This window comes from Rhinoraja longicauda, chromosome 8 (assembly GCF_053455715.1).
Source record: "Rhinoraja longicauda isolate Sanriku21f chromosome 8, sRhiLon1.1, whole genome shotgun sequence".
NCBI lineage: Eukaryota > Metazoa > Chordata > Chondrichthyes > Rajiformes > Arhynchobatidae > Rhinoraja > Rhinoraja longicauda.
Window position 1 is genome coordinate 45,521,250 of NC_135960.1, and position 15,472 is coordinate 45,536,721.

General features: G+C 38.6%; 1 protein-coding gene across 1 annotated transcript in view; it reads right to left on the bottom strand.

Annotated features, from left to right (window-relative positions):
- The window catches only part of psmd14 (proteasome 26S subunit, non-ATPase 14), an 82,615-nt gene that overhangs the window by 55,257 nt on the left and 11,886 nt on the right, over nucleotides 1-15,472 (bottom strand). Inside the window, exon 2 of the mRNA XM_078403817.1 lies at nucleotides 5,642-5,693. Within this exon, the coding sequence (XP_078259943.1) occupies nucleotides 5,642-5,689 (48 nt within the window). The 5' untranslated portion in view covers nucleotides 5,690-5,693. The remainder of the gene's footprint in view (nucleotides 1-5,641; nucleotides 5,694-15,472) is intronic.

The window sequence follows — 15,472 nt, forward strand, 5'->3', positions numbered from 1 at the left end:
GCAGGTAGATGAGACTAGGTCAGGGAGAATGGTCGGCGTGGACTGGTAGGGCCGGACACGCCTGTTTCCATGCTGTAGTTGTTATATGTTATATGTTATATGTTATATGTTAATGGGCAGAGTGGCCTAATTTTGCTCCTAGGTCTTATATTGATGTGGTGTTTGCTTGGTTGCATGATAAGAGTTAGTTCCTTCCCAAACATTTCAATATATGTTTTATTTGACCTGATATGTGGTGAAGCAATGTTCAAGAGAACGTAATCATTGCTTCAGTGATGATTTCAGATTCTAATTGTATGATGCTCTATTGAACCTGAAATTATGTCAAATGCTACACAGTCCTCTGCTGTGCAGCATTCGGGGGGTCAAAATATGGAGGATGTTATGTGCCAATCCAAAAAGTTAAAAAAGTTTGACTATGTGATGTCTGGTCCCCCAGCAAGAATGAAGAGGTTCCTTCTCATGAACAACCTGGCCATTCCTAAAGTTCTTGTCGCTGGTCGCCAAGTTCAGATGTGTTTTGCTGTCCCAGTGAAGACCTTAAGACATCTGCTCTCTGGGGTAATGGGAAAAATTACAATTATTCCTACAATTTTACTAAGACGGAAGAGTCATGCCATTATTTCTATTACAATCAGTAGCCTTAATCAAAAGTATACTTGCAGTGGTAAGAGTTAAATTAGACTGAGATTTGTTATTGGCATGTTCCTCTTCCCGAAGAGGCAAGTCCATTCAGTAGACGCACATTTAATGATCAACCACGTGAATAAAGCTCTGGAGCCCGAGAAAGAATTAACCTACAAACCTGTAGGAATCATACGATAGGTTGAGAAAGAAAAAGAAAACAAACAAAAAAGGGAAACCGTAATTCAGTTTGCAAAAGAGAATGTTTGATTTATTTATGCACCCTACCATATAGTTTATATAGATGCACAATATAATTAAACTGAATGCAGCATCTTGCCTGATTCTACGAAAGCAGGATTAAAAATGCCGTGGTAAAACAAAACATTGTAATCTTTTGTTTGGTTCACCCCAATTCATCAATCCACCTGCACATCGCCTGCAATACACAGCATGTGACAATGAACCATTCAAGCTGCTTGGCACATTATTGTGTAAATTACGTTGTTCCAAACAATTAGCGAAGTTGCAATGCATACGTGTATGGCTATATGGTTTGCAAGGATGAGGCATTGCTGACTATAGCACACACACACACACTGTTACAAACTGTTACTGAATGAACCGACCTCCACAGCAGTAATCATAACCCTGTCCATGTCTGGTGATTCAATAACACCCCAGAAAGATCACTAATTTTAAGCTTACCTTCATCACAAACGAGAATTTACCTCCTTACATAAGAATGATAGGGCAATACGACAATTAAAACCACTCATTTGAAATTTTGCAAACCTTACTGCATTGAGAAACAAAATCTTAGCTGTGATTGATAGATATCCTTCTATTGCAGCATATATGTGCATCTCACGAAACTGAAAAGCACAAATATCAGCTCTTTCAGCTACTGTAATACATGAACCCATAAAAACCTCCAGTTTCATTCGGGCTGCTCTTGTTGACAAAGTGTTAAAAAAGGCTTTTGCCATTATAACAGCATAAAGCTAACACCTCAAAGTGTTATCTGCTCAGTCCTTTTAGCAAATTTATTAACACTATTAGTTAGATTACTCCACCTTTTCCATGGTGTGAACCGGTATCAATTATTCAGCCAATTCTATTCTATGTTAATAAAATACCTGCTGATTAAACATATACCAAAGTGTCACTTTGTGCTACACAGAACATTGACACTATTTATTTTAGCTTAAATAAATGCTACAGTCGGTAGCTGGTGCAAGATTGTGATGACAGAAGTTGTGAAAAATAAAAAAATATACGCACCAAAAGTCCTTTAATTTCAGAATGAATGTGAATACAGGACAGTGGAAGCAGAGCAGACAATAATACATTCCCATCATCAATTTTTACCATTGTTAAGAAGATTATTTGCAAAATTTAAACAGTAAACAATATACAACCTAACAAGCAGCAAAAGCCATTCTATATTCTAGTGATTGCAGTACAAAAGTACCAGTGGTAAAGCAAGAAAGTGTGCTATATTTTCCTCCTCAGATCACCATTGAAAAAAGGAGCAAGACATAAAACTCTTTTACAATTCTCCTAAAAAGAGAAAAAGTATGTCTATTTATATCGTGTCTCTCCAGACTCGGGGCCTCTTCCAAAGCACTTCACAACCATTAAAATACTTCTGAAATGTAAACATCAGTGAAGAAGTAAAGAGTTGACAGTTCAGGTAAAATGACCTTCCTTCACAGGAAGGACATATAGTTGATGCATACTAGAAAGCGTAGAAACATTTATTTACCACCATTTATGAAATGGCTACAGATTACACCTTTAAACCTGGTATTTTATATTTCCCCAAGTAAAAAAATATTATCTATCTTTCATTAAAACGTTCAAGATGCTGAATAACGGCATCATGTTTCGGGACAAACATTGTGGGCCAAAGGGCCCATTCCTGCACTGTACTGTTCCATGTTCTACGTTTATGAGGCATAACAGTGTACATTCAAGGATATTTGGTCCAGGAACCAAAGACTCAGATTCAGTGGTTAGCTGTTCAGAATGGATTAGAAGAAATTTCTTCATCCAGAGAAAGTCTTTGGAGTTTAAGGAAATGCAATTAGTGGTTTACAAAAAAAAGTGCTGGAGTTGCTCAGTGGAGTTCTTTATCCAAGAAGGCAGGAGGAGGCTCAGTCACTAAGTGTGTTCCAGGCAGAATGATGCATTTTTTAAATTGAAGGGAATTAGCGGATATTGAGTTAGTACAGGAAAGTGGCACTTAGGTATATCACCCATACTCTTATTGAACGCCAGAACAATCGAGAAGAGCCAAATGGTTTAGTGCTGCTTTTCTTTCTTGGATTCTGTGTTAATATTGCAAAGGAACCTGTTAACCGCTTTCTTAAACTGCTTAGTTCAACACTGCAATTCAGTCACTTAATTTAACAATACACCTGAAAGCTACAAGCATCGATGAGTGACTGCCATGCTGATTCTCAGCTTTTACAATACTAAATCAATTTGAAAATTCTAAAGACTAAATATTTTAAAAGCGACATGAAAAAATGGAACTGATAATATTAAAGTGGATCAATAATTATTTTAGCAATATTCATCTAACATAAAATTATAATACAATACAGTTTGGTTCTTAGTCTGTGGTCTTTGCATTCAGTTTTACATGCACAATGAAAGTACCAATTAACAAATGGTGTGCAAGTTCTATTTTCAATATTTATTTCAAGCTTTCAATCCTGCTGATTATTTTCTGGATAAAACAATGACCCTCCCCCACAATGCTTCTAAACAGTAGATGCTAAGACACAGAAAGACCATAAGCTTTAACAGTATTATGTCAAATGCAATAAATTTGAAAATCTCACAAAACAAAAAACTTCCTAAAAAATGGGAAAAGTGATATTTAAACACAAAGTTTTAAATGGTACCATTTACAGCTGTGCAAATCTACATTAAAACCGCTATTTAGTGCAGCAAATCAGAACTGCATAACAGACTGTCTTAATATCAGCCGAATGTAAACTATTTCTGCTATCCCCAGTTCAATGATGAGTTGAGGCAACCTGTTATAGGAGGTGTTAATTGGCAAACGCTGTACAAGTCGGGAGCATGTTCCCTGTCGTCCTGGCCCAGCAAGACGAGGTCATTAAAGTGGAAATGAATTATTTCAGGCTGCCTTAACCCCTTAAAGGCTCAGTTTGTTTCCACTACCCAGATGAGAAACTAAACATCCTTGATATGACTTGTTCAATGAGATATGGAAATAAATTAAGTAACGACCGTGACTCCAAACGGGGACAAACATGTTCTGCGAGCAATTGAGAATATATCTGGGAGTAGGTGAGGGAAAAAAACAAAACCTTAACTAAACTCTTAATTCCATAATTTAAACAATAATTAACGTCACTATTCTCAGGAAAGGCAAAGATAGAGCAAATTGTATGACCTGTATGTAATTTTATTACCTCAACTAATCTGCAATATTTCACAATACATTTCTGATACTATTTATTTCCAATTACACTTTAAACTGGGTTAATCAGGAATCCTAACTCAATTAATTGCCTCAAACATCTCTTTTAATCGAGCCTTCATTCAACTATGTTGTAGTGCATTGTATCTGGGGAATTTCTAATATAAGTCCAGGAAATAGATGTTAAAATACCAGATTATTATATTTGCATGAAGTTGTTTGACTTAAAGCAGATTGAAACCCTAATCAAACTGCAATTTAAACTAGAAACTAATAAACAGATCTGTTAAATAGGAAAAAAAAAAGAACTGCCGACGCAGGTTTACCAAGGAAAGTCAAAATGCCGGAGTAACTCAGCGGGTTAGTCAGCAATCCTGGAGAACATGGATAGGTGACGTTTCGGGTCAGGATCCTTCGTCAGCCTCATTGCAAGGGTGGGGCGAAAGCTCTTCTACCTTTCTTTCTCCTACAATCAATCTGAAGGCCCCAACCCAAAATATCACCTATCCATGTTCTCTAGGGATGCATCTAGACCCACTGAGTTACTCCCGCAATATGTGTCTTTCCTCCGTTAAATAGTAAATGGATATGTGCAAAGAATTAATAACACACATATGATAGCAAAAGAATTATAAACTTCAATGCAAATACAAAATATTTTGGATTATATCTCAGCATTGGATTGTTGCTTAATATCTGAAAAGTCTTCCCTTAGTCTACTTTTCCCCTCTCAGATGATTTGAAAAACTGACTCTGAAAGTGCACAACAAAATGCTTTTGTAAATCTGATTAGGCACACAAAATGTAAGATTCATTTAGTTATTTATGTTCCAATTGCATATCCAACAAATACCTTTAAGCATTACAAACAAAGCTATTAAAATACAATCTTCAGATGAGCATCAGTGTCAATGAGCACATATACCACAAAATTTGTATGAAAGTTAAAAAATCTTTAACTGAATAGTTACAATAAGCTTATCACAGACTTTCATCCAAAAATAAAAAATAACATTATAAATCATGTAATATTCTATTTATTCACAAACAATTCAGCTGTAGATCTTCAATATATTCTGGGTTTGGCATTTACGAATTATTAAACACAATATATTCTGTGTATCTTTATGCAGTATCTTCAGACATATTCTAGAGCTATAAAGTAGCTGGAAATGTATTAGAATGTTTCATTCAAAAATACACCCAAAATGTGTGCAATTTTGGGATACCATTTTGTAAACTTTTGTGATTCTTAGAAACATAGGGACAAAATAAGTTCATTTTTGTATGCATGACATCATTTTACATGTGTACTCAAGCTTTTCAACAAAATTTCAGCCAGAGAAATACAAACAGAAATACAGCAGAAACTATTTTTGTCCAAAATGTTAATTTAATATTTCAATGTTAATTTAACAGAGAAAATGGGAGGGATATGGGCTAAATGCGGGTAGTTGGGAATAGGATAGATGGGGCATCTTGGTTGGCAGGGGCAAGTCGGGCTGAAGGGTCTGTTTCCATGCTCAATGATTCTGTGACTGTAAATGGGACACTAACCTGTCCAAGTCCAGGCATACCACCTCCTAGTCGTAAAAGTCTGTCCATTTTTCTGCAAACAAAAACACACAAAAGTAATTAACCATGAAACTTTTAAACTCAATTATCATCTATATAATTCACCTTCAATCTTTCCTTATGTCAAAAATATTGGTGGTAATTACAACACAACATCAGATTTCCTGTTAATTATCACCACATACTAATTCAAGAACCTGTCATCCTTGCTAATTAACGGACCCAATTTCATCGCTTTTGTTTTTTGTTGGGTTATCCCCAATTTCATAACAGTATTTCACAAGTGAAAACCACCTCAAAGTTCTTACACAGGATCACAATGTTTATACTTGCCACTGCAAATATTTGATGTGGATTTTTGATTATATAGTTCAATCATATTAAAAAGATTGCGTTTTTACTAATTGATGCATTCGTTTCGAGCACTAGATATATTACGACAACTCGTACAGACTGCACAAATAGGAATCGTCACTTTCAAATTAAAAATTGTACATCTAATTAGTAAGCTCGATGTTAATTAACTTGCAGCTTGTCAGTTATCATCAATATTGCGTGCAAGTGATGGTGTGATCAGATAGAAGTCTCAAGATACACAGTCCTAAAGCTTTAAAATTGGCATTAGAGGATTCTGCTGTGCACAAAACAGACTTCTCTCAACCTTTCTTTAGGAAGAGAGCATTATCAAAGGAAATGTGTGGTGAGGAACTGCAGATGATACTTTAAACCAAAGACAAACACAAAAGGCTGGAGTAACTCAGCGGGTCAGGCAGCATCTCTGGAGAAAAGGATTAGGTGACGTTTCAGTTTGAGACCCTTCTTCAGATAAAATGTTTCCAAAGGAAACATGTTTATTACTCTAAATTGTTAATGAACACACTGGATAGTATCATCCAGGTACAAATTATTATCCAGACTCATTGCCTATCACCTCAGATCTGCACACATATGGATGACCAAATAAACATCCAAAGAGATAGGTCAGTTTCCAGCAGTAACTGGTCTCAGGCAGCATATCATTGAGGAGTAGGTGACATTTCAGGTCGGAACCCTTCTTCAGACCTGAAACAACACCTATTCCTTTTCTCCAGATATGCTGCCTGACCCGCTGAGTTACTCCAGCATTTTGTGTCTATCTTTGGTATAAACCACCATCAGCAGCTCCTTCCTATACAGCATATCAATGAGGTTCTGCTTAAACCCCAACAGACCCTGATGATTTTTGCCGCATTTACAGTTTTTAAATATCCGAGTTATTTAAAATCCACACACAGGAATTTAAAAAAATTAATTAAAAATAAAGAAGCTCAAGCTCGTAATTTTTTCCAGTGGATTGGCAACCCCATTAAATTGTGTTTTACTCAATTTTACCTATTTTTGCTGGTTGTATAAATCTAAAGCTGCACTGGATTCACGAACTTGGCTCCAGAAATTAGGAGAATTGTCCAAAGCTCATTGGCGTTTAGAAGAATAAAAGGTCGTTTCATTAAGAAAAAGTGAGCCTGATCAACAGGATACATACTGAGAGGCTGTTCCCTATGTGGGAAACATTTATTTATCCCTGAAGATTGTGCATTTATAAATCAGATCACCATGGATGCTTAGTCATTGAATATATCTGAGACAAAGGGTGAACATTTGGCAAAAGATTTCAAACACACAATCAGCAATAGTATCAATGAAAGGACAAAAGCTTGGAGTTAAATTTCTTACTCCTGCATTTTAAAGGGTTTTTAAAAAATAAACAATTAACAGAGGGAATATTTTAATAATCATTTACACAAAATATTCTATCAAATAACAGCTGTTATATTACAATTGAGCAACAATATTCATTTTTCATTCACGTTGTACAAACTGATCAAAATAGCCATTTTGAAATAGCTGAACAAAAATACCAAGAGGGAATTATCTCAAATTACATTTACAACTTTGGATGTTTTCATCCGCTTATTTAATTTTTTTTGAGAATTAAAATAACTTCAAAAACCCTTTTTAATTTAAGTTGCACTTTTTACTCCTGTAGTACAATTGCAATCATTTAAAGCAATTTAGACTTGCAGGCTTAATTTAGCTAGCACTAACAATGACAATAAATGCTAAGTGGCTTGGCATTATTTGAGCGACTGAATCCCAGTTGTACAATAGCATCTCCGTTCTCCCAATCTTGCATGGTAATACACACTTAATTCCCTTTAAAATTTTAATGCATGGAATTTATTTGATAAACCTGCACATCTTTTATTGACCTGCTCAAATACAATTATATTTATTTATAACGATAAACAGAAGTTATACCCTATTTATAGGGTTTGAATTTTGCTTTTAATCCTTTTGGTAAAGTTCTGTTGTTTTGTATTTTTATCAACATTTAGCAAAAATCAATTAATTCTATTCAAGAAACACAACTTTCTATCTCTAGGAACACAATTATTGAATACTTGGGGAACTCTGCCAATCAATGGTTGTGGAGAGGGAATTGAAATCTTGCACGATTTCTATGTTGGCCATTACAGCCCACCTTCCATTTTCACTCCCACCATTAAAAGTCAAGTCAAGTCGAGTGTATTTAATTATCATATATACCAAGAGCAAAATTAGTGGTGAAATTTATGAAGTCAGTGAGTTCTGCATACCTCTTGTACCCATACCTCTTACCTCTTATACCTCTTGTACCCATGCAACACTCGCTGACTTCATAAATTTCACCACTAATTTCCATCCTGCTCTTAAGTATATTTAGACCATATATCTCCGACATCTCCCTACCATTTCTGGATCTCACCATCTCCATCACAGGAGACAGGCTAGTAACTGACATCTACTACAAACATACTGACTCCCAAAGCTATCTTGACTACACTTCTTCCCACCCTGTTTCCTGTAAAAACTCTATCCCCAACTCCCAATTCCTGTCTATGCCGCATCTGTCCCCCCTGTCCTCACCTTCCACCCCCATCAGCCGTCGCATACAACAAATTATTCTCCAACATTTCCGCCACTTCCAACGGGATCCCACTACTGGCCATATCTTCCCATCTCCACCCCTTTCTGCTTTCCTGGGGAGGGGGAGAGATCATTCCCTCAGTAACTCCCTGGTCCACTCGTCCCTTCCCACCCAAACCACCCCCTCTCCAGGTACTTTCCCCTACAACAGGAGATGCAACACCTGTCCCTTTACCTCCGCCCTCGACTCCATCCAAGGACCCAAATAGTCTTTCCAGGTGAGGCAGAGGTTCACCTGCACCTCCTCCAACCTCATCTATTGTATCCGCTGTTCCAGATGCCAACTTCTCTACATCGGCGAGACCAAGCGCAGGCTCGGCCATCGTTTCGCTCAACAACTCCGCTCAGTCCGCCTTAACCAACCCAATCTCCCGGTGGCTCAGCAACTTCCCCTCCCATACCCAATCTGACCTTTCTGTCCTGGGCCTCCTTCATTGTCAGAGTGAGGCCCAGCGCAAATTGGAGGAACAGCTCCATATTTCTCTTGGGCAGTTTACACCCCAGCGGTATGAACATTGACTTCTCTAACTTCAGACAGTTCCTCTTTCCCTCTCTATCACCTCCCCCTAGTCTTCCCGTCTCCAACTATATCCTATCTTTTCCCGCCCCCTCCCCTGACGTCAGTCTGAAGAAGGGTCTCGACCCGAAACGTCACCCATTCCTTCTCCCCCGAGATGCTGCCTTACTCCAGAATTTTTTGTCTACCTTGGACATTATAGATGATGGACAGGCTTTTGAGAGTTAGGAGACAAGTCCCCCAGCCCAGGATTCCTTGCTCTTGTGCCAACTCCACTTCAGTTAGAAGCCAATGGGAACCTCCAGGATATTGATAACAGGGCATTCTGTGATGGTAATTCCATCGAATACCAGGGCGTGATGTTTTCATCATTTAAATCTAATGCATACTTTTGACTTCCAGATTTGGATTCTACACAAACAACTCAGTGAGGATTCTATCTGATCAGATGAAGAGTCCTGCTGTTACTGTTGTGCGTACAGACACCAGAGATTCCCTGTATGGGTCCTAATGCTGTAAAAGTACACAAGATTAATGTACATTTCCAAAAATGAGCCACAAAGTGTTTGTGGCCAGTTGTCAGCCAGGAAAAATGGCAGGAGTCATTGGTCTGCCACATGATAAATCCTGTTTTATTACATATTAATAATAAGTGTAGTCATAAATCTAACTGCACTCCACAACCAAAGTTGTTACATGCCAAATGTAAACAGTGGGAATGGTCATATTTTTAAGTAAAATTTCATGAGAATCATAAACATTTAAAACAGTTCCAGAAGGAATCACAAACTTTTAAAATACATATATAAAGAACTGTTAAATACAACAAAGATACTCAAACTCAGCACATACTCCAAAATCAGTTGATTGGAAGAAAATCTGAAAAGCAAGTGCTATTATTAAAGGCAAAAACACCAGAAAAACTCATTATGCTGTTCAACTCAAAATTTGAAAAATGGATCTGCAGAAATGAACGCCTGGAAAGTCACTTAAATCTTTCATTTTACATTCACAACCATGGTAGACACAAATGCAATTCAATAGGCAAATCAAGTCTGCTGCCTCTTTTTCATCATTTCCTCGGGATCAAGGAAGACATGTTTATGTCTGGTTTTGGGGATTCTGAGCTAGTTTATGAAGCCTGGGTGGAAACTGTACATTATCCCACTAATGAGACTGATGGGCAGTTTATATGCAGCATGCACATTGGGTGTAATTGATGAAAACAAATGAGCCTAGCATGGAGCTCTTGCATACAGCACTTCTATGAGGACTTTAAAACAGCTAAAACTCCCATGACACTGCACACACCAGAAGTCAAGACTAAGTGCCTACTTCAGCTAAGCAGAGTTAAAAGGTCGGGATTAAACGGAGTAAGATGTGCAGATTTACACTCTTACACCGTTCACATAGAAGCAGTTCACACAGGTGATCAGCGTTGAACAACAGAATGGAAACTGGACACTCCTGTACAAACACCTGTAATGTGACTATCTGGAATTTCATAACTCTCCTCCAATGTTGGACACTCCTGAAGCCAAGGCGCTGAGAGCAAATGTAAGTAGATTGTCCAACACTTAAGCCACAAATGTTGGTCTTTGTTGCTGCATTAGCTTCATTTATGGTCCAGAAACAGTGAGTGCTTTCATTTGAATGGAGAACAAGTGGAAGGAAGAAACACATGATAAATGACAATTAACTTGTTTGTGATTTAATTGATTTAGCATAAATATATTTAGTTTTCTATGTATTCATGTTTTCTACTGAAGTATTCAAATCCATAATTTTTATAATCAATTAGCATTTTAATTGTATGCTATTAAATATCTACGGCATTCACAAATATTCAATGATTTTTTTTCAGCCAATAAGCTTTGGAGCAAGAATTTATTGGCTGTCAAAGCAAGTTTGCAAGCTGTGCTCACTGCTTCCAATTAGAAAGACCTCGCCCTGAACCTCACCAATCGGCATGAAACCAGCTCACCTGAGGAGGTTTGTGCCAAAGAATTATTCTGAAAACGTACAGGCTTATTGAACAGACTACTGTGAATGCAGGAGGCAGGTTTATCAATTCACGACTACGGCCAAACGAAACGTCACCCATTCCTTCTCTCCTGAGATGCTGCCTGACCCGCTGAGTTACTCCAGCATTTTGTGATACCTTCAATCTGGACCAGCATCTGCAGTTATTTTCCTACACAGCATTTATTTGAAAGTTGATTGATTGAAAGATACAGAATGGAAATTGGCCCTTTGATCTACCGAGTCCACACCGACCACTGATCACCCGTTCACACCAGTACCATGTTATCCCATTTTCCCGTCCACTCCATTGCCCGTCCTATCCACACCGGGGGGGGGGGGGGCAATTTACAGAGCCCAATTAACCAACAAACCATGTCTTTGGGATATGAGAGGAAACCAAGGCACCTAGAGGAAACCCACAGAGAAAATACAAACTGCACCTGAGGTCAGGATAAAAACCCAGTCTCTGCCACTGTGAGGCAGCAGCTCTATCAGCTGCGACGCTGTGCAGCACTTAGTGCCACAGTGCCGCCCTTGATATTATAAAATTAAAGTTTTGCAGTGCATAAATTAATATGATTTAATAAATTACAAAAGTTACAACAATTTGGAAGCAATGTTGATCGGGACAAAGAAATTTCTCAGCAATCTGAGTGAGGAGTTACAAGTTCATTGGCAGTGGAAGGTGTAAACACAGCATGGCAAGCTTCCATTGTTAAATGTAGAAATATAAATTTTAAATGCTAAAACCTAACAGCACAGTGCAAGAAAAAACAGGATTGAGGAAGGAAGCACATGCCATCACAAGATTCCATACACATGCACACACATTTAATTTAAAGATATGTTTTTTGGTACACATGAAGTTATATTTTACTGCACAGATTATGGTCTACTGCTGAGGTAAGGGCACTATTGCAGATTCCAACAGGTCTGGGAAGATGGCAAAAACTTTATAAGAGGGAACCCCTCAATCTGTGAGCACTGAAGTACAAAGACAGCACAGTGGCTGTGGAGCTGGTGGAGCTGCTGACTCACTGCAGCCAGAGATCCAAGTTTGATCTTGACCTCAGATGCTGTCTGTGTGGAGCTTGTTTACATGTTCTCCTTATGACAGTGTGGGTTTCCACTCAGTGCTCCTGTTTCCTCCGACATTCCAAAAATGTGTGGGTTTGTAGGTTAACTGGCCTCTGTAAATTGCCCCCAGTATGAAAGGAGTTCTCATCCACTCCCTTAAGTGGAATAACATAGAATATGTGTAAACGGGTGATGGATGGTCGACATGGACCCGGTGGGCCAAAGGGTGCGTTTCCATGCTATACCTCTAAACTAAACACAAATGGGAAATCTGTAATTTGATGGATGGAAATAATTATACATGAGTTTGGTTCCTGGATAGATTCCTGGTGATGAGATCAGGAGAAAATCAACAGGAATCCAACTGGGCTGGGGAATTTGGAAAGCCCGGGTGTGCCAGGGCTAATGTTTAGATATCAACTAACTATAAACTTAGCATTATGAAATTGTCTCCTACAATATCCCATGCTCACATCAATAAATTAAGAAGTCTTCTTTGCCGTAACTAACTGCAACACACATGGTAACTAGAGTGTCTTGCATTCAAATTCAACACACTTTAACTCATTACTAGATGCTTAAATGTGTGCCACTCTTATAACAAGTATATTTTGTTCACATAATATTTGAAAGTTAAGCATTAATAAAACAAATGCATCAAACCAGTAATTTTCCATTATTATCTCCATCCAACATTCGCTTTTCATGTTCCATTCCCCCCTTAAAAAATACCTTGATAATGTTCTGCATTCTCTTCATTGGACCAGAAGTTTAAGTCAATCAGTTACATAAATACTGCCAATTACAAATATCATTCAGAGATCGGTCATCCTGTGTTATATTACTCCTCTCCTGACTTCCTATCATTGTACATTTTCAAACAACATCAGAAGTATGATGAGGGGGGCTATGTGAGGATGCTGTTCATTGACTTTAGTTCAGCTTTCAACACAATAGTCCCCAGCAGACTGGCTGAGAAGCTGCTGGAATTGGGGCTTAGCACCCCTCTGTGTGCCTGGGTCCTGGACTTTCTCACCGCCAGGCCCCAAGTGGTCAGGATGGGGGAACACACATCTAGCCCCCTCACCCTGAACATAGGATCCCCCCAGGGTTGCGTCCTTAGCCCCGTACTGTACTCCCTGTACACACATGACTGTGTGGCCAGGTTCAGCTCAAACTCCATCATCAAGTTTGCTGATGACACTGTGAGATGGCCTACCGGGAGGAGGGACAACGATGAGATGGCCTACCGGGAGGAGGTGGCTGATCTGGCACTCTGGTGTCAGGACAATAGCCTCCTCTTGAATGTCACAAAAACTAAGGAGCTGATTGTGGACTTTAGAAGGGCTCAACATCCAAGGACGTACACGCCACTGGAGATAAATGGGTCTACTGTGGATAGGGTGAGCAGTTTTAAATACTTGGGAGTCCACATCAAAGAGGATCTGACATGGACAACGCACATTGCCGTACTGGTGGGTAAGGCAAAGCAGCACCTTTACCACCTTAGACAGCTGAGGAAATTCAGTGTCTCTGAGGATCCTTCATTGCTTCTACTCTAGGGCTGTAGAGAGCATCCTGTCCGGCAACATTACAGTCTGGTTTGGGAACAGCTCTGCCCAGGACAGGAAGGCCCTGCAGAGAGTAGTGCGTTCGGCAGAACGCACCATGGGAACTACACTCGCCCACCTGCAGGACCTATACATCAGGAGGTGTAGATCGAGAGCAAGCAAGATTATGAGGGACCCCTGCCACCCCAGCAACGGACTATTCCAGATGCTACGGTCAGGCAAGCGCCTCCGCTGTCACGCTGTGAAAACGGAGAGGATGAGACGGAGTCTCTTCCCACAGGCCATCAGGACTGTTAACTTTTATAACTCCAGGGACTAATTTTTGTCTTCTCTGTATTAACTGTATTAACTTTATTTATATGCTGTAACTGTAATTCTTTTTTGTGCACAATCCGCAGGAATTGCCACTTTCATTTCACTGCACATCGTGTATGTGCATGTGACAAATAAACTTGACTTGACTTTACTTGATGGAATAGTCTGGATTTCCTTGGATGAGCGTCATTTCACCAACATTCAATGGATTTCATGTATCCAAGACACATGCACTACATTCACCAGTGCTGCACAGAGCATCCACAGAATGCGTTGCTTTTACGGTTGTTTTTACGTTGCATTAAGGTTGCTTCATTAGCACTTCCAAAATCACTGACCTCCACCACCAAGAAGAAAGGCAATCGACAAACCAAAACAAAACCACCAGCAAGTTTCCCTTTGACACACAATATTCTGAATTGGAACCATTGTGAGGTCTAAACTGGTTAAACTGATAAGAGTGCCTTCAGCAGAAAGACTGCAGCAGTTTATGGTGGAAACTAACTGCCCATCATGCCAAAGCAATTAGGGATTCACAATAAGTACTAGCTTCTACCGTGGCAAATCCCATGGTTTTATTTTAAAAGGAATCATACCGTTCTTTAAGAAATTATTTGTAATTGATTAAATGACTATAGCTTAACTTCCACTGCGAACAAACATTATTCAATCAGCAAAATGATTGGAATATATTTCAGATAGCACTATTTCTGCTGCAATCAAACTATCATTATTAATCAAGCAATCTATTATGCCAATCTTTGCAAAGTAATCAATCATCGGATCTTGGCATCAATGGTTCAAATAAAATTTATTTTGTAAATATCACTGCTGCAACAAAATAAATGCTCCAAATGAAAATTCTGCACAATTTCAAATGAAATAATTTAGAAATATACAACCGTGTAATAAGTCTCTTTTCTGCTATTTTGCTGACACTATTTATAACCTAAAACAGTTGCTTGCAAATTATTTTGTGGTTGGAATTTCAAAACTGCTGGTTTGTCAAAGCCAGTTCGCACAGTAATCTGGATGTCTGTCACTATGCTGAAGGTGTCATGTTGTATTTAGAATTCAAGACTGCCAGTTTATCAAGGCTAAATCCCATTGTGCAGACTTGTTTATCATAATAGAGTTCTGGAATTCAAAGGCTGGAGGCTAAACAAGTTGTGTGTACAAGCTAGAACAGGCAAGATCATCAATAAGCGATATAATAACTTAATATCTTTACAGTGGCGTAAATCTCCTAAGTTTATTTCCTGTACAACCTTCTAAGTATTTCTCCTTACCTGCAACAGTTTG